Raw genomic sequence first — 26076 nt, 5'->3', positions numbered from 1 at the left:
TTGCTGAATATATACTCCCTATCTGATGCTGTGGCTGTTTGTGGTTGGCTGAGAGGGATGTGAACTCATTAGTTCGCAGCTGTGTTAATCAAATCAGGTTGGGTTTCCATTACGCGTGCCAAACGTGCCAAACGGTGCCAATCCCCTTTGATCTGACATCAGATGTGACGGGACAGTCAACATAGAGATACATTTATGTGCTGATTGCAGATAGTTGCATTGAATAGTGGTTTTTTGGGTATTTATTGCATCGTTAATGTGCCTGATATTCTGGAAACCTGCCTGTGAGGTTTTGGTGACGTGTGTGCGCTGTCCGCTGGTCAACCAAACTTCGGCTTACACCGGCTGCGCTCCCCCTGCGCTGACAGTAGACCTGGTTTCAGATGGTGAGCTTTTAGCGCACCTTCGGCGAAGCCTTTTGGCACGAAACTGTCACTGCACCAAGCTGGATCTGTCGACACCTCCCCCTGCTGCGCCGCCACACCCATCTCAGCGCATCTCGGACTGCCAAACTACCAAACTGAGCGCGCCTCGGGTTGCGCTGCTCGAAACTAGCTCTGCGCGGGTTTCGCCACCCTGCGCTGCACCGGGAAACTAGAGCCCTTTATGTCCAAAAGGTCAAAGGGCAGCTTCACTGTGACATCATTATCATTAACATTATTCAACAGCATAACTCGGGGACAGAAGGGGAGACATTTGGTCAGATACTGAATTGGTGACACGAATCTTGGGTGCCCATCTTGAAAACATGCTGGTTGTATAAATCTCCTGTGCTGCCAGATTGCAGATATGTGTTAAGCTTCTATGTTTTGGAATATATAACGTCTTTGCAGCAACATCCATGTTTGACACATTGCCATCTGGCTTGGTTACATATGAGTCTGGAGAGACATGGATGTAAACTGTAACTGCAACTTGACTGGTTGGCGGAGGCATGCAACTGCACAGCGGTATCTCTAGTTTATGTTTGGAATAAATACTCTCAATAAATATAATTGTGCATGCTGAGTTTTATTTAGACAAGAAGATCACTGCATGTTAAAGAAACTCAAAATGACAAATTAATCCCATGTGAGTTATTCCTCTCAAATACCGACAGTTTTGGTCTCTGACAATTTCATTCATTAAGCGAGACAAGTCATACAGTAATTGAGCTGAATAAGTTGGCCTAATGTCTTAGTCCTCCAAAACAAGCAGTGCTGTCATAATTTGTTTTTAATCGGATTGCATTGTTTTGGCTGATAAAATATGCTATCTGGCATTATTATGAGTAATGAGAGGAGCAGAACTTACTGAGCGGCGTTCCTCTCTCCCCAAACAGCCAAAGACACCGATCGTGTTTGTACAGTAGATGCAAATCAGCCCGTCTTGCTGTTTATTGATTTAGAGGATACCGTCTGATGTGGATGTTGCCGTCTTTCACTGTGATTTTTACCTTTCACCTGAATCAGACTGTGATCCCAGTGTTTTAATTAAAATGCGCTTCTCAGCTCAATATTTGGATTAGCGGAGGTTTAAGCACAGACTGTGAAATTTAATTTGATGATATTTTCAGCTATAACAAATGAACAGGTAAACAACTACAAACCTTTCATATAATCCTCTCTATTTCCAAGTGGCATTTGCGTTGTTCAAATGCCTTCAAAAAATATTCATTGTATATGTGCGATGTTGTGTATTCTCTGGTGTGTGGTGTACATCAGTGGACTGTGTTCTCATTCACTGAGTTTCTGTATGTACTGTGGAAACAAGCCTGGTGATATGCAGAGATTAAAATTAGTCTAATATGTAATAAATCACACTGTAACTGTTGCATTTATTTATTAAATTTCAAATCAAACATCATGCACTTAATTCTTGTTCTAATTGTGCTGAGAAAGACAAACATTATCCTGTAATATATAAGTGCATTAATAATAGCAGGCATAGTTTAATTTCTGAACACCCAAAATAAAGCTGGGAAATGGCAACAGTAGCTGTGAAGCTGGGTCAAGTAATTGCTTTATCCAATTTACTGTCAGTATTGCAGTCTATGTACTCTCTATTTACAAGTAATAGTCTGTCAATTTTTGTTTAAAGGGGTGTTTGGGATGGGGATATGAAGGTGCATAAAAACAGCTCATGCTAAATAAAACAGGAAATAAGGAAATCAGTTTAACTTATTTTCAACTGTGCAAAAATACCATAAATTAAATGTACAATTTAAGACTCAGGCTCTTGTTTCACTTTACCAAATCAGCCCATGCTGTGCTGGAAACAACTAAACAGTTGACTAAATGAGTGCAAATCAACAAGTGTCTGAGCTGTCAAATCTGCCTTAAAACACCAGGACCCTACTCAAACTCTGACATAAATGACTTAAACAGTTTGCGCTCTGCTCTAATTTTCCTATTTAACTCTGTGGGTAAAATGAGAGAACACCATCAGCCGGCAAGTGTTGTTCTGCCTATCTTGAAAATGGCACTATGTACAAAACTACATTCACAGATGTGTTTCTTTTTTTTAAAAAAAAATTAGCATAAGCTTATGATTTGTAAATGGTTTAAAGATCTGGCTCCATCTAAATAATTTTGGCAGTTGTAAAGAAAAAAAAAAAGACGTGCTGTGCGTTGAGGGGGTGTTATTGTACAGCTGTTCCAATTCAGGACTAGTCCAACAAGTGTTCACATCACAAAACTGTAAACTGAACATAAACGTAGACAACATATTCCTGCGCATGCACACATGCTCTGAAAGTAATGGATTGAATGTATGGGGGTTTACAATCATTTGACCACAAATAAAGCCTGTCAATCTTTGATTTTTTTTTCCTTTGAAGGAATACATCAGCTGAAAAAATCCAACACCTACAGTACTGCACAAAGCCACTGAAAGATGTAAATGGAAGGAAACCCAGACACTCCAAAATAAGGATGACCTGTTTTGAAGCAAAATACAATTCTACTCCCAAGCACAAAGTGAGCTGGATCATCTGTGCACTACTTTTGCAACCATCCATGAAATTTAGTTTAAAACCTCCAAAACAGGATAGCTTTTAATGTTTTTGACAGTACGTGTCTTATCCTCATACCACTTACTATTAGTATATGCTCTGAGACCTATACCTAAGAACTGAGCCTGCACATTACATACATTCCGCCTTTTAAATGAAAATTAAACTATCAGCTAATTAATCAGCTGCAAAAAGAAATAAGATGATAATAAGACCTTTCCCATGCCTGAATATGTGAAGTCAGAGTGGATCCAAATAACCCAGAGGTACGGCAGAGATAGGACCCGGGCAGCTCAGAACACTGATAAAGGTTTTACCTCCATTACAGGGGCTAAGACGAGGCTCAGGCCACGGCAGCTCTGGATTCCAAGCATGCCTCTGATTTGTCAGCTCTGGGAGAATGCTGTAATAGTGGACGTAATGGCACAAGGAGGGTTGTTGTTGGAGAGTGTGTGTGTGTGTGTGTGTGTGTGTGTGTGTGTGCGTGTGTGCTGAGAGGTGGGATGAGGTGTGTTGTGGGGAGACAGGGGGAGTGAATGACGGTAGAAAAATGTCTGCAGATGGATGTTGAAACAGCCATACATCCTCGTTAGACCCCCTGTCTTCCAGCGGCCAGAACGGTCCCCTCATCTCCCACACACACACACACACACACAAACACACACGAACACATAGTCACATATTCCTACAAACACAAACACGCACAATGCACAATCATTCTGCCATCACTTACTATACATACTGGATTGTTTTCAAAATTTCTAACTCTGTAATGAAGAATTACACTAAAGCTCACACAGGGACACACACACACTCTGCTGTACGGCTGGATATCAAACTTTCTTTCAAACTTACTTTCTGTGTTCTGACTGAAAAGTGTCTTCAGATTGATAGTCTTATTTTCCCTTTTCTTTGATTAAATATGTCCTGATGTAAATAACAACTTTTGCTGTATTCTGTATTACTGTATTTTAATCAGGCAAAGCTCTTGTGCATTTGAGATTTTAGCTTATTTCCCTAACTAGAACACAGGACTACCAGTCTGCAGCCATGCTAGCAGCTCTCTGAGGCTATACTTAGGCAAAGTGGTGCTTTAAGCTTAATGCTGAGGTCAGCGTGCTAACATGCACACAACATGACAGTGTTAATATGCTGATGTTTAGCAGGTATAACGTTACAAATGTTCACCATCTTAGTTAAGTGTTTAGTTTGCTGAGTACAGCTGAGGCTGATGGAAATGTCACTAGTTTTGCAGGTATTTGGTCACCAACCAAAGGATTTGGCAATTTAAAAAAGTGAGTAGGATTCATTTTGAAAGCAGAATGAATGTGTGTACAAAGTTCCATGGCAATCATTTGATAGACATTTTACTAAAAATCAAAAATGTCAGCCCAGTGTCAACCTGGTGGTACTAGAGGAAAAATCAGGGACTCATTAAAGTCAGTAGGATTGGTGCTATCCTACAAAGAAGGGAACTTGCTGTGTTTGTTTGCACACACACATCGTTTGTGGCAGTAAAGATACTATAGTAACGATAATCAAAAGGAACTGTATGGATCTCTTAAGCCAAACTTACCGAAGACAAATACTCAGGGAGAGATAACTTTCTTTAGCTGGTCTCCACCCTCTGCCACCTTACAAATGGGCAACAGGTGACACTCACACACTGTATCACATGAAATTGGCTAAGTGCTACAACAGCTGATTTGGTGTGAAAGCAGCCTTAGGAGCATCAGTTATTGGTGTTGAAAGAAAAGCACTGTCAATTAGACCCGAATTTTGGCTTGCTATATATACATATATATGTATATGGAACAGATATTGCACATTGAAAGTCTAACAAATGTCTTTCGCTACTCAAATCAGCACCATTACAACTGCCTGTAAATGATCTGCTTTTATCCTCTCACATCCTCTATCCTGGCCTCAAGGATACCAATCTGTCCACTGTGAAACAAAGACAGGGAAAAAAGTGGCTCTGACACCAACTGCCACCCTCCCTCTAGCCGGAGAGACACCACCCACCCACCCGCCACCCCACAATATCCACTGGCAAATTTCCCCTCAGCATCCCCAGCAGCCCACCGAGTCATGTCCTTTCCCATGTTGTCACCCCCTCCTCTGTCCACCCACAGCACAAGTCACTTGCCCTAAAGACAGCTGGCAGAACTACAGAGAGGCAAACAAAGATACAAATGGCCGCCCCAGACAGCTCGCACTGGCATCTGCATTCATTACCTCTCATTTTTGCGACACAAAAACGTCTCACGGAGCCGCCGTCGTGTGCTCATGACGGGCTTCACGGTGCCGTCACACCGGCCTTCAGGGCTCACAGCTTCCACGGTTGAGACAGTCAGAGGTCAGTAATGAATATACATGTGTAGTCTGCAGCCGGGACGATACTGGGAGAAATAGAGCGAGGGAGGAAGATGAATATTGAGCTAACGTGCTGAGCAGAGTAGGGCTACATTCCCAGTTCCCCAGTCACAATGTCCTCTGCTGTTAGTCTCAGTCTGGCTTGTGAACATAAATATTTACACGGCTGTCACGATCAGGATTTATAGGACATCCTCTGCTCTTCCCATAAGAGAAATATAAAGTATGCTTTATTCCCTCTTTTCTTTTGCAGAGGTAAGTTTCCTTTTGCACAATGGCAATGAAATTCTTGTTTGCTCTGGGATGTCTATGCAACCCTGTTTTCTCTGTATTGTATAGTGAGTGCACAGGGTATGAATATTGTCTCATTATATTGACAGTTCTGGTCCTTGCCAGTTTCAATAACCAACATTCAGCAAAAGAAGTGCTGTAATATAAACAGTTTGGATATTTCCAACTGATGGGCTGCTGAAGTGAGGGAGAGGCAACAGAGGCAATAAAACACAGACAATATACTTATTGTCTTTCTTTGTAATACTGGATGCAATAACAATACTGCAGACTAACCTGCCTGATGTTTATTTTTCTGTGGATGTGCGTGTGTGTCCAGACAAACTCTAAATGTTTGTGACCATTACTGGAATAGTCTCAATTGAAGCGGCACCAATACAAACACCTCTCTCTCTCTCTCTCTCTCTCTCTCTCTCTCTATTTTTCTCTCGCCTACTCTTCTTCCTCCTGATTCCATCCTAATCTGCCAATGCCAAATCTATTTTGTCATGTAACTCCTCTGATAGGTTGGCATGTAATTAACTCCTTGGCATGCACTGTGGGTTGTCATTTGCATGGTAATAAATCTCTGCTCCTTACTGTAGGTGGGGGAAGCATACAGAACTGTGTGCTTAGCTTCGGCAAACATCCCTGTCTAACCCTTATCAACTCCCCCGACTCCAACATGTTTGGTCCGAGAGGAGTAATCGTCATTTCCAGGTGGCGGACCATATTGATTAAACACTGCGGTTAGTTTTTTATGAATGTATTTAAGGGAGAGCTCTGGCAAATGAAGCTTTTGGACAACTGACTGCTATTAATCCAATGGTGCATTCGGAGCCTTGTATTTATTTGTTCCTACGAGCCTTCTGACATCCATTACAGAGTCATTTCCTTTTGTCCACTTTATCAATTTTGAGGCTCATCTTTCCTTGAGATCCCTGGCGCGCACCCAACTATTGCTTAAATACAGTGTATCTGCCAAAGCCACATAGACGAGGCTCAGCCAAAGTGTGTGTGCGATGTGTAAGAATGTGTATATTTGTGTCCCTGAGTGCACATACACAAGCCAAAATAATAGGGTGAAGAGATGAGGCATTTGGGGCAAGGGAGGAGGAGGAGGAATGGGGGGGGGGGGGGGGTTGTGTGAAGGGGTGTGAGGTGATTATATGTGTGTGTTTTGAGAGATGGATGAACGGAGTAAAGATTGCACTCATCTGTCGTGGTACAGTGCTCCCATCAGGTCTAATGAGTGTGCCGGGGTGACCTCAGTCTCGTAGGTTCACAGGCCTGATTAAACATCGTCTCCGAGTCGGCTCAGGGGATGCCGGGCAGACCAGCACCGGCTCCCTGCTCTCCTCTTCTCTCCCCCCTCTTTGCTCCCCTCCATCGTCCTAATGGCTCCTTCTGATCTAACCCCATTTATCTCTATCACCCCCCCTCACACACACACACACACACACACACACACCTCCTCACCCCTTGCTATACCCCCTGCTTCACTCTACCAGTGATACTTTCTTTGTTTGACTGTCATCTGTCTTTATGGAATTTTTGTAGCGCATATATTCGACAGTTACAAGTTATCTTATGACTGTCATCAGCAAATGTGTGTGTGCCGACTCTCACTTTTTCCTCGACTACCATCCTTCTGTGTTTATTCAGGGCTAGTAAGCCATAATGAGATTGAGGTTGAGGGATGATGATTAACTGCAACAGGATCCAGGAACTGGCGTAACTCACGATAAGACAGCTTTCTGTGGAGACTTTGATTTATTTTGCTGTAGGGTGCAGAATATCGGCCGTTCCTCTGAGCCGGAGGCCATGTGGGGTCACAAGTCGGAGACATGCAGTTAAGACGCAGCCAGCCAGTGCGTTTTAATCTTTCTCTCTTCACTTTGATCTCAGTAACTTCAGTCGAAGCTTGCTCAAACCATCACCAAGACATTTTAAAGGGTTGCAATTAGGGCCAAATAGCCCGCCATTTATCAAGCTCCTTTCATGTCCACCATTTTATTTTATGAAAGCAATCGATTGTCTCTGTGGCATGGAGGCACAGCCCGACCCGTGCTTGTGCTCCTAGGTGAAAGAGATGAGCGCAGTCAGGCCATCGCTCCAGCAGTGAGTGAGGGAGAGAGATAGAGGGTGATTTGGCCGGCTGGAACACCAAGACCGACACTTCTCTCGCATTTGCACCGGAGTAATCAGACAGCCCGGTCTGGTAAAATATATAGCAGCTAGTCAAAATGCCAGAGGCTCCGGGCATCTGTATTTGCTTTCGGGGTGGGGCTCAGCAGTTTGAAGGGAGACTGAAGAGAGGGAGAAAAACAGACAGAGGTCAAAAGAAAGGAGAGTAAAGGATAGTAAAGGAGTACACAAAAGCTAGCGAGTGCTACAGTTGTGTGTTTCTTTAGAGTTTTGTGTTATTTACATCACTGCTCCAGAGGAGTGTTCAGCTTCTTTGCAGATAGACGGTGAGGCAAAGATATATGGCCGACACAGACTTAGACAAAGAGAAAGAGAGGCTACACACACACACACACACACACACACACACACACATACACACCAACACACAGGCTACTGGGATTTGTTCATCAAAATCCTATTCAGAAAATGTTGTACAAAATGAGCAGCGTTCATCAATATTAAAATCCTCAAACTCTGTATTGAATACTTAAAATATGCATGCATTCTTTAAAGATTTCTTTTTTCATGACAGGTAATATTACAGTCTTTTACGTGCATATTTATTAGCAGCCTTTATTAATGGATTAATGAGAGGAAGACCTGCATGCATACACAATATGTCCACACACATACACAAACAAGCAAATTATCTTATATCCACATATTGTGCACTTTCATCTACACACACACACACACACACACACACACACACACACACACACACACAGTGAGACACACAGAAGCAGAGCAGAGCTCCAGCAGTGCGGGGCAGGAGAGGAGGCTGCAGGGCCCTGACCACATAATCATCTCCTAGAGAGTGATCATCAAGGCCTCCAACATCACTGCACAAATACACCAACCTTGGACCCCCTGGCATGAGGGGAGGGAGGAGGGGAGAAGACAAGAGTGTTTACAGGAAAAAAGGAAGGGAGAGAGAAAATAAAAAAGAGAGTGGAAAGGAGGGGGAGAAAAAGGAAATTAAAAAGCGGAAAGCTGAAAGAGAGAGGAAAGATGGGGTGCGTGTTTACAGGGGGGTGGATGGGAGGAGGGCAGAAAATTAAGGAGACAGGAGGAGAGAATATAAAGCATGAGAAAGAGTGAAAGATAGGGAGGGAGAAGGAGGAATGGATAGATGTTATGATGACAGGGACGGAGAAAGGAGAAAGAAAATGAGGAGGAGAGAGATATATGGGTCTATTTTGACGGGTTAGGTGGAGGGGAGGGAAAAAAATTGGGAATGGTGAGAGGCAGGAGGAGAAAGTGAGAGGGCACGAAGGGGGTCTGTGTTTACAGGAGAGGAGAAAGGAAAAAAGAAAAAAAAAGGTGAGAAAGAGAGGGGAAGGAAAGAATTAGAGGTGAAAATGGGGCTGTGTTGACAGGAAATGGCCAAGGAGGAAAGAAAGAGCAAAGAGGAACGAGAGAGAGGTGGGAAACAAACATAAAGAGAGAGACAGAAAATAAGGGAGAGAGTGTATCTGTTTGCCACGCATGAATGTACAGCAGCGTTGCCCTGGAAACGGCAGCCGCTTGGATTATGAGCTGATTAGTTGGCCTCCTCCTTGAACCCCCACCCCCCCACTCAACAGGGTGTGTGTGTGCTACCTGGGACACGGTCTGATGAACAATCGCACACACACACGCACACACACACACACACACACACACACACACACACACACACACACACACAGAGTCTTCATTCTGACACATACATACAATAAACTCAGCCTTTTCTCCTGGTTGCCCATTGTATTCACTGTAGCCAATACCTTTCCACGTCAACATCTCAATCTTTCACCCTAGGCTGGACTCTGCCTTGCTGTCTCTCTATGTGTGACGTGGCAGGGTGCTAATCTTGGCCCTTATCTTTGCCCGCAGCTCTGCTCACATTCCCTTCTCCACAAGCACCTTATCTGCCATCACTGTCAATCAGAGCAGATCAGACTACCTACAGTACAGCTGAGTCCGCTCGACCACCCTCCTCCCTGTGCCCCCACCAGCCAACCTCCCTACATGTCCATTACCAGCCCTTGCACCTCTCACCCCCCCAGCCTGCAGCATCTTTCACACATCTCACACACGCACACAAGCACACATGCAAACTTGAGAACCATTATTAGAACCATCAGCACTGGCATCTGCTGTGCAAGTTCGCCTTAAATGGACTCCCTTTGTCAGACGTCCATTAGCATGTTTGACCACTAAACTCTGCATCCTTACCAGCTAATTACCAGATCGGTTCTTGTACCAACTCAGAGCAAAAACAAGGGTGAAATTTGATTGTGATTAGAATTTTCCTCACGGGAATAGAGCCAAAGTGCAGCAGTAATTCAGTAGTAAGAGATGCAGCAAACAGAAGCTCTTTTGCAATCACCAATTACCGTACGTATATTTCAGGGTCACTTGCGAAAACAAGTTTGCTTTTTATCAATTTTATACACAAAGAAAGAAGAAAATGTTACCAAGAAAAAGTAAAATATGTATTATAGACATGTGTGGGTGGATACAACAATTTACCATAGCAACATGTCACCTTACTATTATTGTGTGTTGAGTGTTTTTTATGCAAAGTATTTCTAGTTTAGATTATGTTCTGTGTAATAGAGGTTTTAGTCTGTACCTAACTTGCATCATCAGAATGTTAAGCTTATTGCTGTAATATTGTTAACATTACATTTTCCTTACTAATACTCATTTTGCACAAAGCATGCTCAAGCTCATGCTCAGCTATCTCACCCAATGACAAAGCTAGTATACACAGAGGATGGATATGACTGGGTGGGGTTGATACTGTACAAAGTGGACTCCCACAGAAAGAAATCCCTCAAGGAACACTACGTAATGTTTTGTCGTAGCTGCGTATTTATGTGTGTGTACACAGTCAGCAATGACAGACATGCAAATGAGCCCACACACTCCAGCCCACCGGCATCCTCCTCCAATCAGGCAGGGCCAGTGACCTCCCACCTGTGAGCATGCTGGCAAACCAACCCATCTAAATACCGTGCACACAGCCCACATTCACACACCCACCCACTCATCAGGAGCACTAATCCAGACTGCCAGCATTTTTGGTTCACAAGCCTCACCATGAGGGCAGCCGCGCCGCAGGTACAACAAAAGGAGAGAAAAATAAAATAGCACAAATCCCTTCTGGGCAGGTTTAATATTTTTAGGCGAGGGCACTTTTATGTGGGGGCAGGTGTGCTCTGGCTCCCTAATGCTGAAGTAATTGTAGATAATGGAGTTTTAAGGACAGCTGCTGATGCGGGTTTAAGTAGGATTTGGGTAGAGATTTATGGTGGAGGGAAAATGGGCGGACGGGTGGAAAAGTTGGAGAGGTGCGAGTGCGAGGGAGTGAAAGAGGAGGTGGAAGAGGAGATGTGGAGGTTTGGGGAGGGGGGGGTCTGACTGGGCTTAACCCAGTAAAGGTGAGAAGGAGGAGGTAAGGGAGGGAGGAGAGTGAAAAAAAAGGTATGGCTCTATCTTCTTGCAGAAAAAGCTGTGGGAGTTAGAGGGTAAAAAAAAAAAAAAAAAAATTAACTCATCCATAGTTTAGTGTGAAACGAGAGCCCGTCTGGCCCGGTGCTTCTCGAGAAAAGGGGGTTATAGAGGGCACAAGCTGGATGACTAATTGGGGAGGATACGAAATGAGGCTTGACTCAATCTACACCCTTGAATCAACTCTGCCCTACAGTATGCATCAAATGGGCTCCCTAAGTGGTGCTTTTCCATTGATTATACCCTTTCAATGTTACGCTCCAACTCCTTGTTGGAAAAATTTGACAGAAAAAAAAGAGAGAGGGATCTAAAGGGGGCAGTTGAAATACCGGTCAATACTTAGCAGGGGCAAACCGGAAAAGTAGGAAAGCAGGGAGTGAGTAATATCATATAAACAGATAGCTATGAAAGCGATTTGAGAGAAAGAGAGAGAGAGAGAGGACAAGGTGTGTAAAAAAAAGTGCGTTTGGCTTGCCGTAAACGCAGCGGTGCGTGGCACTTCGCCTGGCATGGCACTCACACTTTATGAGGTGTGGAGGGGCTGTCTCCCACGCCTGTCTGCCCGTTTTAATGATACAGTTTAAATGGAAAAGCTGGAGCTTCAGTCGGCACCAAGGACTCCACTCCTGGGCCACACACACAAACCTGGATGGGCATGCATAAATATATACTCACACACACGCATACAAGTTTACCTGTGCACTCACATCTGCATGCTGTCAGAAAATGTTTACTTATTTGTGCAAATGAAGAATTGTAATTTCTTAGAGAATTATACTTTGTTGATTGAAAAATAAACAAAACCTAAACTTTACATTAACTTTAACCAAAAAAAATTACTCTAGTCTTAATTAAAATCAGTCTAACCCTAAATTAAAAAAAGAAACAAAAGAAAAAATTCATAGTTTCTAATGGACAAAAGGGGCTTTCTCTTTACATATTCAATTGTAGTTTTCACAGGACATGCAGAAACAGGAGTTAAAAGCCAAAAAAAGGAGAGAGTATTTCTCACATTCTGAACCAGAAACTACACACACACACACACACTCTATTCACCCTACACATGCTGTATAGATGATCATAGGCCCGAGGCAGAGCCTTGGATGAGAGCGGGGAGCAACAGCAATGAAGCCAGGAGGTGAAACTGGCTGTCAGGGCTGTGAAGTCTCCTCAGATGTGTCCTGTGTGCCTGGCCACTGTACAGACAGAAGAGAAGGTTTTTACCCACACCCCTCACCTATCACTGTAACCTCTCAGAGGAGAACATACCGCAGTAATGCAATATTGATCTGACAACTTAGTGTGTGTGTGTGTCCCCGCACAGGTGTGTGTGTGTGTGTGTTTGGGTGAGATGTGTGCTCACCAGCCTTGTGTACAAGTGATTGAGCTGTGCATTGTTTGTGTGACTGCTGTGCGTGTGCGTGTGATAGGGAGGCGGCTAGGAGAACAATACATTAATAAGCAAGAGTTGAGGTGTTAGCCTTGGTGCTATTTCTGACACCTCACTGTCAGAGCTTTCCTCTGCCGTGGCGGATCTGACTGCGTGGAAAGGGGGCTTGTGCACCCCTGTTTCACCTTTCACTCCTCTGCATTGCCATCTTGTTCTTTCTCATTTTCCGTCTGTCTCGCTATCTACATGTCTGTGATGAGAACGTGTTATTTATAGTTACAATTGCACATAAAGCATTATTAAGTCAGAAAAACGTGAACTTTTCAGTATTCAAAACTGTATATTAGGACATGAATGCCATTTGCACATGTGAAATTAACTCAAGGCACAGTTGCTCTTTATTATGTTTGCTGTGTTTTTTTTAGTCTAGAATGATGAAATGAATCGATCACAAAAATTAATTACTGAAACCACTGAACAATAATAATAAAAAAATAATTACAGTAATTTGCTTTTTCATCGCCATGGGTAATTTTGTGTCTTGAATGACTGTCAATCTTCCCAAAAAAATAATTCAGCATGGCCAAAAAGGAAATTTCATGCCCAAAAAATGTGTGTAGCACTGTACATCGATGTTAAAAAGGCATAAACCAGCATTTTGTGTTTTATTTTTAAATATATTTGTGTCTTTGATGTTGTCAATAGAGAACCCAGGCATTAAATGGTAAAAGTGAGGTTGATGCAATACTTGTTCCTTTCAGGCAAATGCTCCCTCTCTACTGCTGCAATTCAAATAGTCCCCAGCAGGTGTCCAGTAAGCCTTGTAGAAATGTAGGACACACACAGAGTGAGAAAGAAAAGGATATAAACTAGTGGATTCATATTCTGTATGTTCATAATGTTACTTCACAGGTTTTTTTCCTCACCCAGATAACTTTCTTTTCCTGTCTGTGTGAGTCAGAGCCTGTGTGAGTCAGAGCCTGTGTGAGTCAGAGTCTGCGGAGGATAAAGGACCAATATTGTAGTGACACGAGGAAAAGAGACACGAACGCAATAAGGACTGAGCAATGAGAGAGAGGGAAAAAGAAAGAAAACAAACTGCAAAAAATATTAAGATGGTCTTACTATACTTGTGAGGACATTAAAGGATATGCTCACAGTTTTTCAAGGCCTTCTTAAAACAACACTCTCATGCCCGTATGTACATTGAAACAGTTTTTGCTTGCTGTAATAATTTCTTATTGTGAAACTGGCCATTAAGGAAGAGATGGGTGAGAAAATCCAGAATCACTGTTCAGCGCATTTCAAAGTTCAGCTGAAGCTAATGTGAGACTTCAGAAGTCTGAGTTAAAAGTGTGTATCATTCAACTTGCAATGTTTTCAGTACAAAATCCCCTCTTTGCAGTGTTATTTTGCTGAGCTGTGGTGGGGAAATGGTAACACAAAGGGGGAATTTTCTCACAAAACAACAACAACAAAACTAGAACTTTATAAGATGCCAGTTTGGAGGAATAATCACAGCAAGCAAAACCTGTTTCAGTATCCACATATGGGCACCTGACTGCTGTCTTAAGAAAGACTTGCTAAAATTTGAGTGTATCCATTAAATTTACTAATGCCTACCATACATTAACCATGACCCTTCTATTTTAAGTGTTATCACTTGATTAAATGGGTGTTATTAGTGGTTATCAGTGTTATAGATGTGGGTAGGAGGGTCCTGTTACACCAACTAGTATGTTCAGAATGCTGTTATCCGCACATTAAAGGATGTAGTGGCATGTAGTGGTGTGGTTGCAGAACTGAAACTTCTCCCATCAGTGTGTAGAAGAACTACGGTGGCTGACGCGGAAATGCAAATGGCCCTGTCTAGAGCCAGTGTTTGTTTTGTCTGTTCTGGGCTACTGTAGAAACAACATAGCGGACTCTGCGGAAGATGACCCGCTCCTTATGTAGATATAGACAGCTCATTCTAAGGTTACAAAAACACAATGATTCTTTTTTTCAGGTGATGGTACAATAATGAAAAGATAGTTATGAATATTATATTCAATTTCTGCCAATAGATGCCCCTAAATCCTACACACTGGACCTTTACATGCCAGAAAAAAACTGCATGTTTAGGTTTGGAAAAAAACATTGTGGTTTGGCCTAAATTAAGAATGATGTGTGTCAATAGTATTTCATGTGACATAAATCACATACGTTACGTGACACACTTCACATGACATTTGTCACACACTTGAAATAACTCAAGTGTGACTTTTGGTTTCACACAGGACACAAACCCCAGTCTCCTGGGTGACAGTCCTGTGTTTGACCCATCTACTGGACTTTCTTGCTCTTTATACTAACGCTACGTCAGCTGACTTCCTCCATCACCATACAACGGTAAACATGTCAATTTAATGCACTGATAAAGGCATTCTAAACATGCTAGTCGGTGTACCAGATCCCTTCCAATCAATATCTATGACACTGATAACCACTAATAACACGCATTCAATCGAGTGATAACACAAACTGGGTGGACCCTTTCTACTGCCTGAATAAAAGGAAATTTGATAAAAAAAATATCACCAAAGTCTCATGTTAATCCTGCTGCATGCTGTTTTTAACATCAATTTATCTCGATGATTGATTATTGCCAAAAATACTGACACCCTTTAATGCCTCTGTGCTGCATTTCACATCGAGTCTCAACAACTGAGATTTCGTGGGTACTCTGATTGCACTGCTTTACTGCACAAAGGATTCAATAGCTCAAAGAGGAGCAGCTATTCCAGTGCTAAATGATAAAACAAAGTTATCCCCTGCAGTAAAGCAAAAGAGACAACTTTCAAGGGAAAAGGAAAAAGCAGGAGGGAGTGGTTAGGGAAAATGTGGCCTTCGTGTTGGGGAACACTAACCACCGCAGTACCTCTGGCTGGAGAAAGAGAGACCTGCGAGTCTCAATCACAGTTTCAGCGCTTCATTGTGATTTTCCCAACATAATGACATTCGCAGAAAATAGCAAACATAGCTCCCTTAATCCCAAACCAAAGAAGAACCCTAAACTGCCCTGTTCAAGAAGCCACAATGACTCTGCACAAATATTTCAAAGGTCTAAAATTCAAACTGGTTTTAACAAGAAAAGAAATACAAGAGCACTCACATGCACATCGCATACACAAGCATGACACACTCTCTCTCTCACACACACACACACACACACACACACACACACAGATAGTATAGTATATAGACTGACTCATAGGAGCCCAGAAACAGCAGTTATTCCCAGTGCAATAAAACAGGCAGGCTAACTAATGGAACCACCCACACACCAAACATACTTTTTATCACACACCACCTTCACAAACAAACACACGCGTGCACACACTCCTTTTTGTCCCAGCCCACTCATTGCTCATTAGTTGCTACATCGGGTGGTTGTTTGCGCGCTGCTGCTGTGACACAGTCTCGCTGCGGCTCGCTCTATCTGCTGAGAACGCACCACCAAAAATACTTCACTTAACAAACTCTTCTGATTACAGTTTGACTTTCTCGCTGTCTCCTTCTCTCCCTCCTGTCTTTAATCAGCATGTAAACAAGCGCAAGGTCATTTTCTTTCTTAAACGAAATGGGGGAGATAAGAGGAGCGTGGCGTAGTTAATCCTTTGGACACGCTGATGGAGGAGTTTGTCCTGGTGATGCTCGGGTGTTAATTATGCAAGAATGCATCTCTCCCTCTCTTTCTCTTTCTCTCTCTCCCTCTCTCTCCCATGATGACTAATCAGTTCATCGCTTTCCTCATTTGCTCTATTTTCCTTGTGCCCTGGCTTTCTCCCCCCCCCCCTTCCCTCCCCTTCTGTGTCCCCTCCCAAATATGTCAGACGTCCAATCACATATTTTCACAAGTCATAAGAGGTGCCTCCAATGTCCTCTGTGTGTGTATGCATGTGTGTGTTTCACTGTCTGTGGAGATCATTTTCAAATCAGCACAGGGTTTACACTAGTCCACGTGATTAACTACAGTGTTTGATAACTGGGGCTGCCAGAGTGATTTGCTGAGCTCAGCAGCATCATGTTGTCTTTACCCCTTGTTTTGTCTTTGAACAAATACGTGCAGATTGCCTGGATGTCTTCAGTGATTGCCAGAATGAGTTGTGAATTGCAATGAAAGGCTACTGACTTGCTTGACAGGGAGGAGAGAAAAGGGAAAGAAAGGAAAGGGGTGGTGGGACTAGCAGGGGGAAAGGAAAGAAAAGTAAGGACTCAAAAAAATGTTCAATTTTCAACGCAGCTGTCTTCGTAAAAGACAACACCTTTTCTCATTACCAACTCAATGTGGGGTGCCAACACCTGGTTCTATTGAGACATTGTCTGAAACTAGATGGAAGCATCCTTTGAATATCACACAACTTTAAAGGTAGATTTACACCTTGATCTTCTCAAATTGATCTCTTCAAATTGAATGGGATGGGAAGTTAATTAGCCAAATCCACAGCATTTTTGATGATTCTGAGGTAAAGATCTAGCCTCAAGTCTTCGTTTTTGGTTTGTTTTTGATTTTTCTCTTTCCAATTGTTATTGCCAGACAGCCTGATCTTGATGCAACAGAAAGTTTGATGTTTAATTGGTTTAGGAAATGTCATATTCCAGCGTGCAGCCTAACTAAGAGACAGCGATCCAGCCTGGGTAAAAAAAAGACAAAAAGCATCATTCTTGGAGGTATGACAGCACCCGGGCCTCATTTCCATCCTTCTCCACTATTTGTCAGCCTTCTCCTCTTCCCCAGTGAAGCAGCAATGTTAACAATGCTGTCCCCACATTTACCAGTTCTGCCTCATTACAGCTAAAGAAGTGGATAAATTAGCACAGGAGAGCATGCATGGCGGAGTCTGACTCCACCTGTCAGCGAGGAGAAAGATAGTGAATGTGTCGGTGTGGAGGAAGGGTGTGAAGGAACCGCTCTGCTTACAAGCTTTCAACACATATTAAAACAAAACCCATCCAGTGAGACTGATGCTCATCTTTCCTAAATCACTGCCTGTGGTACACCTTTCAATATTTTAGTATACAGGCAATCACACTCCATTAAGGCTTTCTCATTTTGTACATCAACGATTCCTGTTACTCTATCATATTACAGAGTTAAAGTTACACATTATCAGCTTTTTATTTAATAGAAATAATTTTTTTTTTAATTCACAATATATGCGTACTCCCACACTTCCTCCCTAAAATAACCCCCATACATGTAACTCCTACTGTATGTAATTTACATACCTTACAGTTTATGTGACCGTGATGTTGCATCTGACCTCCTCTACTACTGATGAAGGGATGGATGACCAGTACTGGGGTTCTGGAAGTGTGATGAAGGATTCCATGTGTCACAAATTAAGCAGGTTGATTGAAAGCTGAGGCTATGGTTTGGTAAATAGTCCAGGGTTGGCCACAAAGTCATTATCTTGTCTGTATTTAAGTACTACCAGAGCTGCTTTGATGACCATGGCCACTAGATTTCACTGTCAATTAAGAAGACCGTAATTGTCTCCACTTAAACTATATGGTGTATCACTGGGTGATTGTCTAGACTCCCATACATATAGGAGAAACAGAACTGAGACCTGCTTTTTGGTTTTGGCTTCTCTTGTTTAGCAGATTACCCATTTCGAGACCAAAACAGGAAAGCACACAGTCATTTTTTTATGCCCACAACACTGAATGAATGAGTGGTACACAGAAACATGGAAACAGTGCTTCTGCTGTGAAGAAAAAGCAGCCCAGTGTCCAGTTGCCAGAAGAATATCTTGGCATTGCGCGGTTCTGCAAACCACAGATATATCACATTTCTACGTTTCATAAATATCATATCAGTATTTCTCAAGTGACTTAGTATACAAGCTGACTTTGTCACTGGGAGGTGGAGGGGATGGTGGATGATGTGTCACCTAAACAAGATGCCTGCCAAGCTGCAGACCACTGTTCAAGACAAATAAATAACAAAACCTGTTGTTTTTTTTAGGGAGTCATTGCTGCATTTCCAGTAGCTTTTTAACCAACAAACCTGGGTGTTTTTTAGCAACTCACTGCTGTGTTTCACCAGGGATAGTGCCACAAAAAGAGGCTGTGTTTTTTTACCAAGTCATAGCTGCACTGTCTGCTGGGATAGTGCCACAGAAAGTGGTTGTTTTTTACCCAGACATTGCTGAGCTTCCTGCTGGTATAGTGCCACCAAAAGGGGGTATTTTAAGTCAAAACATCATCTTGTCCTATCCATGACTGTGGATTTTGTGCCATAGCATAACCACACTGTTGTTGAAACATAAAAAAAGGAAAGTTTCAAAGTATTTCCTACATATAAGTATACAAACGTTAGACATTTGTCTGCAGACATGTCCAATGCCAACATTTATTCTGGCAACTGGTTTGAGTAAAGGTAGGATTCTTTCCACCTGAACAACCTGGGCACTGGCCTGTTATACTGTATTGCAGTATATGTTCAAGATCAAGAGGACAAATGGGCCTGGTTGTTGCCATCCTCTGAACACCCAAACTCTCCTGCCCTGCGGCCTTTGAAAAGCACTATCTCTCCTGCTCATTTGTCCGGCGCCTCTGGCCTGCCATCTTTATGGGCTGGTTAAGGGCTCTCTCACAATCAACTATGTTTTCGCCCCGTCCACATTCGACAGTAAAAAAGCCAGGCGTTCCGCGATGTCCACCCGCCTGCCTGCCAGGATTAACATTTCGCACTCTCCAAGGTTGAAAATCCCATCAGATGGAACGAAATTAATTTTTGCACAATATTCAGGGCCACCAGCCACATAATAGGAGACAATGCCGAGTGCATCCCTCGATTGTGATTCCATTCACTCCCTAATCGGCAGGATGGCCGTGCACGGTGCAGCAGCGTAGTAAATGCTTTCATCCCAGGGGGATTAGAAAAACAATGGCCCTTTTTAATTTCTTTTCTAAAGCGGGCAGCAGAAAGAAAATGATATAGACGTAATTGATGATGAGGAGAGCAGGGGGAGCCTTAGCAGAGGTCTCACGTCCAGTGCCCAGGCCTTTTTTTTTTTTTTTTTGCTTCATAATGGCAACTGCTCAGGGGCACTGGAGGTTGACAAATCTGGCACAGAGGACAAATTGATCGGCAACAGAACGCAATTTGTCCCTTAAAAGAATGGGTAAAGGCCCTGTGTGGCCTGAGTAATTAGTTTAAACTGCAGCATGTCTGTCCAGGAGTGGACCCGCTGGACAGGTGCTCAGTGTGTCCTCTGATAAGACGCCCTGATGCTGCAACATACACACACACACACACAAACACACACACACACACATGCACACAAAACTTTCACCTAGAATACCCTTACTACTGAATATATCAATTAACACATTTCTAGATATATGGTGATAACGTACCAGGGTGAGGAATGTTAGTGCATTTAAAAGTGTGAATGTTATTGTGTTTATTTATGAGTGTGAACTTGCATCTCTTACCACCTCATCATAAGTTCCCCTGAGAGGTCACGGTAGAGAAGTCACTTTTCCATGAACAAAATTTTGCTTTATTAAAGACTAAAATCAAGCAACAGACTTCGATAACTTTGACGCAAATTAAACTTTTTTTGTTATGCATTCATACTCACTGCCTATTCACGGCATCAGTGTGATTTTCGGAAAGTAAAAATGTCAAGGGGAAAAATGCTGGTTGCTTATTCTCAGCGTGCACCGAGACACAGACAAAGACATATGGCAGGTCTACGGTGGCCGCATCTGTGGTGTGATGCGGGGAGAGAGTGTCAAGAACATGAATGCACTGGTCCATGGCAGTGTGCTTAGTGACACATAATACTGGTATTGCACAATCTTCCCCCTGACCCATTTTTGTGTGACACACACAGAAGTCAATTTTCTGCACTTTTCATGCACTGACGACGCAGAAAAAAAAATCTGAGAAACCCAAACATTTTGCTACTCACTTTGGTGGAAGCTGATACCTTCAAGCTTACCCTTTCAGATTTGAAGAGAAACACTTCAGAAAGTAGGAGTTGGTAACTTTTTTCTCTCTCCTATCTTCTTCGCTGTTGCGCTTGGCTGCCTCGTCATCAATACAGGGGTCAGATGCTGCTGGTACTAAAACTCAAAAACCCAAAAATGTGGATCCCTCCACAGAAACCTCAACGTAAATGACAAGTATAAGGTTGGGGCGCCACCCCACACTCAGCACATTCCACAGATAAAGGGTGGAAAAAAGTGGGGGAATTAAAGTGGTAGAAATGTGACTAGGCAGGAGAAGGCTTGGGGGAGGGTAGGAAGAGAGCACGAGTGAATGGGAGACAAAGAGAAGCTGGATCTTTTTTCCTAGAAAATTTTAATTGGCTTTTGGGTTTCAGTAGCACCCAATTAGCATGCTTGTTACATGCGAACACCACGAGCTAATTGGCCTGAGAGGAGAAAGCGGCGTGGCCCTGAAAGGACAGAGCAGGATTCATTTGAAGGTTTGCTGCTTCAATAGCAGCATGTTGCGGGGCTATTTGGCAACTAGTTGTATTAAACATCTCAATGCTTTGCTATTGCAAATTTTATGTATACTTTCTTGCTGTTTTTATGGTGTTACAAGAAAAGTATCATGATTGCATTAAAGTTTCTAGATAAACAACTTACCTGTAGTGACACAAATTGTCTTGATGTATAAAGGAAATGATAATGCATGTTGATATTTGGTTCAAGTCAGTGTGTGAACATCCTAGGAGTTAATCAGATCCGCTAAGAAATCATTCACAGGCATGACCTAACCTGTCCACACACAGTGCCACGCTGCCCTACATCGGGGGATATGCTGAATGCGCACATAAACACAACAGCACTATGAGCTCCCCAAGGGCAAGAGGCTGAATCTCTGATTACATTTACTGTACAAACTGTAGCAGCAGGATCGGATGCACAGGACATCAAGAGCTCATTATGCTCTTTACATGCAATTAATCAAACAATGTAAACACAGCTCGCCTCAGCCACAACAGACAGAGCTGGATCCTCTGGTGGCAATTCACAGGCAGCACGCACCACCGTACAAGACTTGGTAAATAAGGGAATGTGATGGAAAATTTAGGATTCACAGCCAATCTGGAGATGATGTAAGACTGGTAAGCTTCCTGCTGAGACCACACACGTAAATATATCTGCCTCCACTCTGTCGCTCTGTTAAGCCTTTAGTCTCCTCCTTTTGTGAAATGCACACAATGTGTTAATATGAAAATATCCGCACTGTGCAGGGAAAGTGGCGCTTTGAAACAATGAAAGTATTACATGAGGGATGCAGAAGAGGAAATACAGCATTCTGACTGAGATACTTATGATCTGATCATGAACTTGAGTAAGAATGTGTTGCTTAAACATGTAATGCTACATTTTTCAAGGCATCATCAATAAGCTCAGTATAAAAAATGTAAGCCTTTAGGAATGTTTCATTAGCTAATTGTAATTGACATCTTTATGCAAGTGGCCACACTAAAAGAGAAATTAACTAGTAATTTATTATTAGTAGTAAATTTCTATATTGGTTGTGCTAACTAGCTGCCTAGATCTGCTATGCTAGCTGCTTTTTAGCAACCACAGAAAGAAACATACTGTTTTATTCTATCACTGGTCGTGGACAAAATGTACAGTGCAAGGCCGCAGCCATTAAGCTGGGGGAGCGGAGGATCTGGGGATACATCTAGCAAACACATCTATACTGTATACTTTATGAATATAAAATAATTGAAAGCATCTACTGTCTGCACATGCAGGGCAACAGATTACTTTACTCAGACCTCTTAGGCGCTATCTGACAAATTTAACACAATAAGAATGTTAACATTAGCTGAATACACCTATAAGCACAACTGTTTAAGATTTAAGGCTGTTATTTGCCATTTGCTCAGGTACAAGTGTACAAGGCCACTGGAAATATTGGGTGAGTTCTTGTGTGCCTTGTTGGTTGCTGAATGAATGTGAGGCTAATTAACTGCAGGCAACTAAGCTATGATAGCTAATATTAACAATGGTCCATTGATCAGCACTCATGAGTTGGCCAGTTGGCTGTTTTCACCAAAGTACGAGAAAACCACTCTACAACAAACGTTAGTCAACCAGAAAGGTCATTAGTCGGCAAGATTTCATTGGTCGCTTAGTCGCAGAGAAAACAAAATAAAAAAATAAAAAACAAAAAAGTTCAATTTTATTAGGAGCTGCGCCTTGTCAAAATAAATTAAAACCTATATGACAGGACCATGTGGGAATTTAATTTGAAAGGACAGACACGTTCATTTCCAGGGCTGGTACCTGCGGTTATTTCACATGCTAGTTAATAACATGTTGGACAGGAATTTCAAAGTGTGGGATCATTTTGAGAAGGTGAAGGACGAACCCAAGGTGATATGTAAACTCATCTTCATTCATCGACTACAAACATGACGTATCATCTGAAACATGGAAGTAGCTACATGCCCATTAGCCACTTAGCACAATCATTACTACTTTGCCAACAACATCATTAACAGGCGGCTCGCTCAGTGTGTGACGTGCTCTTATAGATGAAATATAGGCCACCTGTCCAAAGACTCAAACCGCTTAAGCCAAGACCGGAAGCCTTTTCTGTATGCAGACCTTATTTTTTTGGGGTAAATAATACTTTAGACATTATCACAGTACTATAACTTGGTCCTGATGTCTCTGTCTCTAAACCAACCAAGCTGCACCAGACTCTACTGTGGCGGACAGACAACAAAAATGAAGACATGGGACAAGAATTGGGATGCTCTTATCACCTCTGCACTCTGCCCAGTAGAAAGTACTTTCTTTTTGATAGATGTCAGAAGGAGAATGAAGCAGGACATGCTCACAATGCTCTGGCTTTGTCTGTCGCAGACCAAAGCTGAATGGCCACTGAGACAACCGTTCATCAAACTCATATGCACACTCTTCCTCGTCCCCTTGATTTTCCCCGTTGGTATGTTTTCAAGCGGCAGCCACGTCTGCCGGCTCTATTTGAAGAAACCTTTGCAAAGTGTTATAGTCTGGATCAAACGCAGAAGTTAAATGAGTGAAATCCAGCGTTCTCTTTGCTCCAGAGCTTTGTGGAAAAGTACATTGACTTTTAGGTCTAAGTGAGGGGGCCATACAGGGACTTCATGCTGGATAAACATGATGAAATAGGCTGAGACTGCCAGAGCTCTTTTAAAGCTAACACATACTCCAATTTGCATTTAACCTCATATGACATAACTGTGCCGCCGCTACTGCGAATGTGATTTACCTGCCGTCAAATACATTTCTAAGACAGTGTTTGTATTATTTTGTTCGTCCAACATTTTATTTTAATTTTGTTTCATGTATCATCTTGAGAGGAAAAGACTTGGTATTTTTATTAAATACCAGATGTCTCATTGGAACAAAATTTGCATTTAGGTTGCCTGACAGTCACACCGCCACAATCGGACCGCACAATCATGTCTGCAACCCTGTGTGGAGAAGCCACTGAAAGGGCAGCATTATACGACAGAGCACTTCAAAGCATCAGGCCATGACAATGACAATGAGGCTTGTCCAGAAGTGTCACCTCTCTCGGTCTTTGTCTGTCTCTGTCTCCCTCCAACTCTTCTTGTTTTCTCTCTTTCACTCTCTCTCGGCCTGTTTCATACACGCATCAACACCCCCCTCCACCCCCCCACACACACACAGTAAGACAGAACATCTTTATTAGCCCTCTGTATGCAGTCTGTGCTCAGCCCGAGATTGCAGGACTGACCCCTCGCTGTGAGCTGTACAGAGGAAATGTTTACCCAAACCCCACAGAACATGCCATTAACCTCTTTCCAGATAAAGACAAACAAGAATCTCCCTCCGTGAGGGCAATAAAGACAGGAACACCTATCCAGGACCATCATGACAATCATCTCATTATGAAGCTGCGGGAGGCGGTAACGAGCCAGGGAGTCTGGTCTCCCAGGGGCTCTTTCGCTGCAGTGTACCTGTGTGCCTAACGTTCAGTGTAGTACCTATGAAATGCAGTGAAGTGCAAACAGCTGATTAACCCAACAGTGAGGAACAATATACAGCCCCCACAAGTCCATCAACCACCTTTGTCCCCACACCCCCCCTTTTAACCAATCCCTACCCATACTTTCTTCCTCTCCTACTTCCTGTCTCATGCCTCCTATCTCCTTCTGTCTCTCTGTACCTCTCTTCCTCCCTGGAGATTTAGATGGATATCCCGAGGCTCTGATTAAAGCCCCAACCTGGGAGGGTGTCTTGGTTTGTGGTGAAAGGAAATGGGGGTGGGGGGGGGCAGTGAGGAGTCTGGGCACTATGAGCAGCTTCTCGTTCTTAGGGACCCGCGGGCGTAATTCAATCACACCTCGATAATTCCCCTGATGTGAGAGTCGAATCCCCCTCGCACACATCAAGTACAGATAGACACCACAAGCTCACGCTGATCCCAGATTGAGGGTCTCCTCCTGGGTGGGCTTAAGAGCCCACTACTGGGTACGTTTTACCTGTGTCGTTTGAAGAGGCCATTATTTTAATTGAAAAAGTTACCCGCCCGCCAAAGGCAAACGATAGAAGACGGGGGAAAAAAAGGGAAAAAAAACCGGGAGAGAATTAAAACAAAAACACCAGATGGTGATATACATGGTAAAAATGATTGTTTATACTTACTGTTTGATTATATGTGATAATGAGAGTGGGATTCCTCAAGGCAATTAGTGTCTGCGGCAGCCATATTGTGAGAGGACAGGGGAAGGACGGCACAGGCTGTTATGAAGGAGCGCTTATCAAATATCTCCGCCGGGGTGATTAGTGTAATAAGACACTGCAAGGTGAGATAGGCCACTCACACTCTTTTAGTATGTCGGCGTGTGTGTGTATGTGTGTGTGCATGTGTGTGTGTGTGTCAGTGAGTGAGCATGAAAGAATGTGTGTGAGAGCGAACGAGAGAAAGTAGCTGTGAGGGAGTCTGAGAAAGTATGAGTGACTCTTTCCATCTGTTTCCATATCTGTGTGTGTGTCTGTCTCTGTGTGTGTGTGCCTGAATGTGTGCCTTAATGTATACTGTGTCCTCATGTGCCTCGGCATGTGCGCATTTGTGTGTGCACAAGTGTGATATAATCCCTATGTTAATGTAGGTTCCCATGCCAGGCTGGCTGCCCCGGGGGCTTTAGCCTATGACAGAGGGCAGATCGGGGGCACTTACCCCTGGCAGAGTCTTCTGTTCATGGAGGGCGCTCTGGGCCTTCAGTGCTGACTCTCTGGCACAGTATGTTAGAAAGGCACATCCTAGAGAATCAGGGAGACAGCAGAGAGATAAGCATATTCCACAATG

The 26076-nt window shown here is 43.0% G+C and overlaps 1 protein-coding gene across 10 annotated transcripts in view; it reads right to left on the bottom strand.

The window, feature by feature from the left end:
* celf6 (CUGBP Elav-like family member 6) overlaps positions 1 to 26076 on the bottom strand; it is a 150916-nt gene that overhangs the window by 112779 nt on the left and 12061 nt on the right. For all 10 annotated transcript variants that reach the window (XR_013487988.1, XM_033617093.2, XM_078161305.1 and 7 more), the window contains exon 2: positions 25948 to 26030. Coding sequence is in view for 9 of the 10 variants with exons in the window: in XM_033617093.2 (XP_033472984.2) it covers positions 25948 to 26030 (83 nt within the window). In the remaining variant the exon portion in view is untranslated. The remainder of the gene's footprint in view (positions 1 to 25947; positions 26031 to 26076) is intronic.

This window comes from Epinephelus lanceolatus, chromosome 2 (genome assembly GCF_041903045.1).
Source record: "Epinephelus lanceolatus isolate andai-2023 chromosome 2, ASM4190304v1, whole genome shotgun sequence".
Taxonomy (NCBI): Eukaryota; Metazoa; Chordata; class Actinopteri; order Perciformes; family Serranidae; genus Epinephelus; species Epinephelus lanceolatus.
The sequence above is the reverse complement of the archived record's forward strand: the minus strand, read 5'-3'. Positions and strand labels throughout refer to the sequence as shown.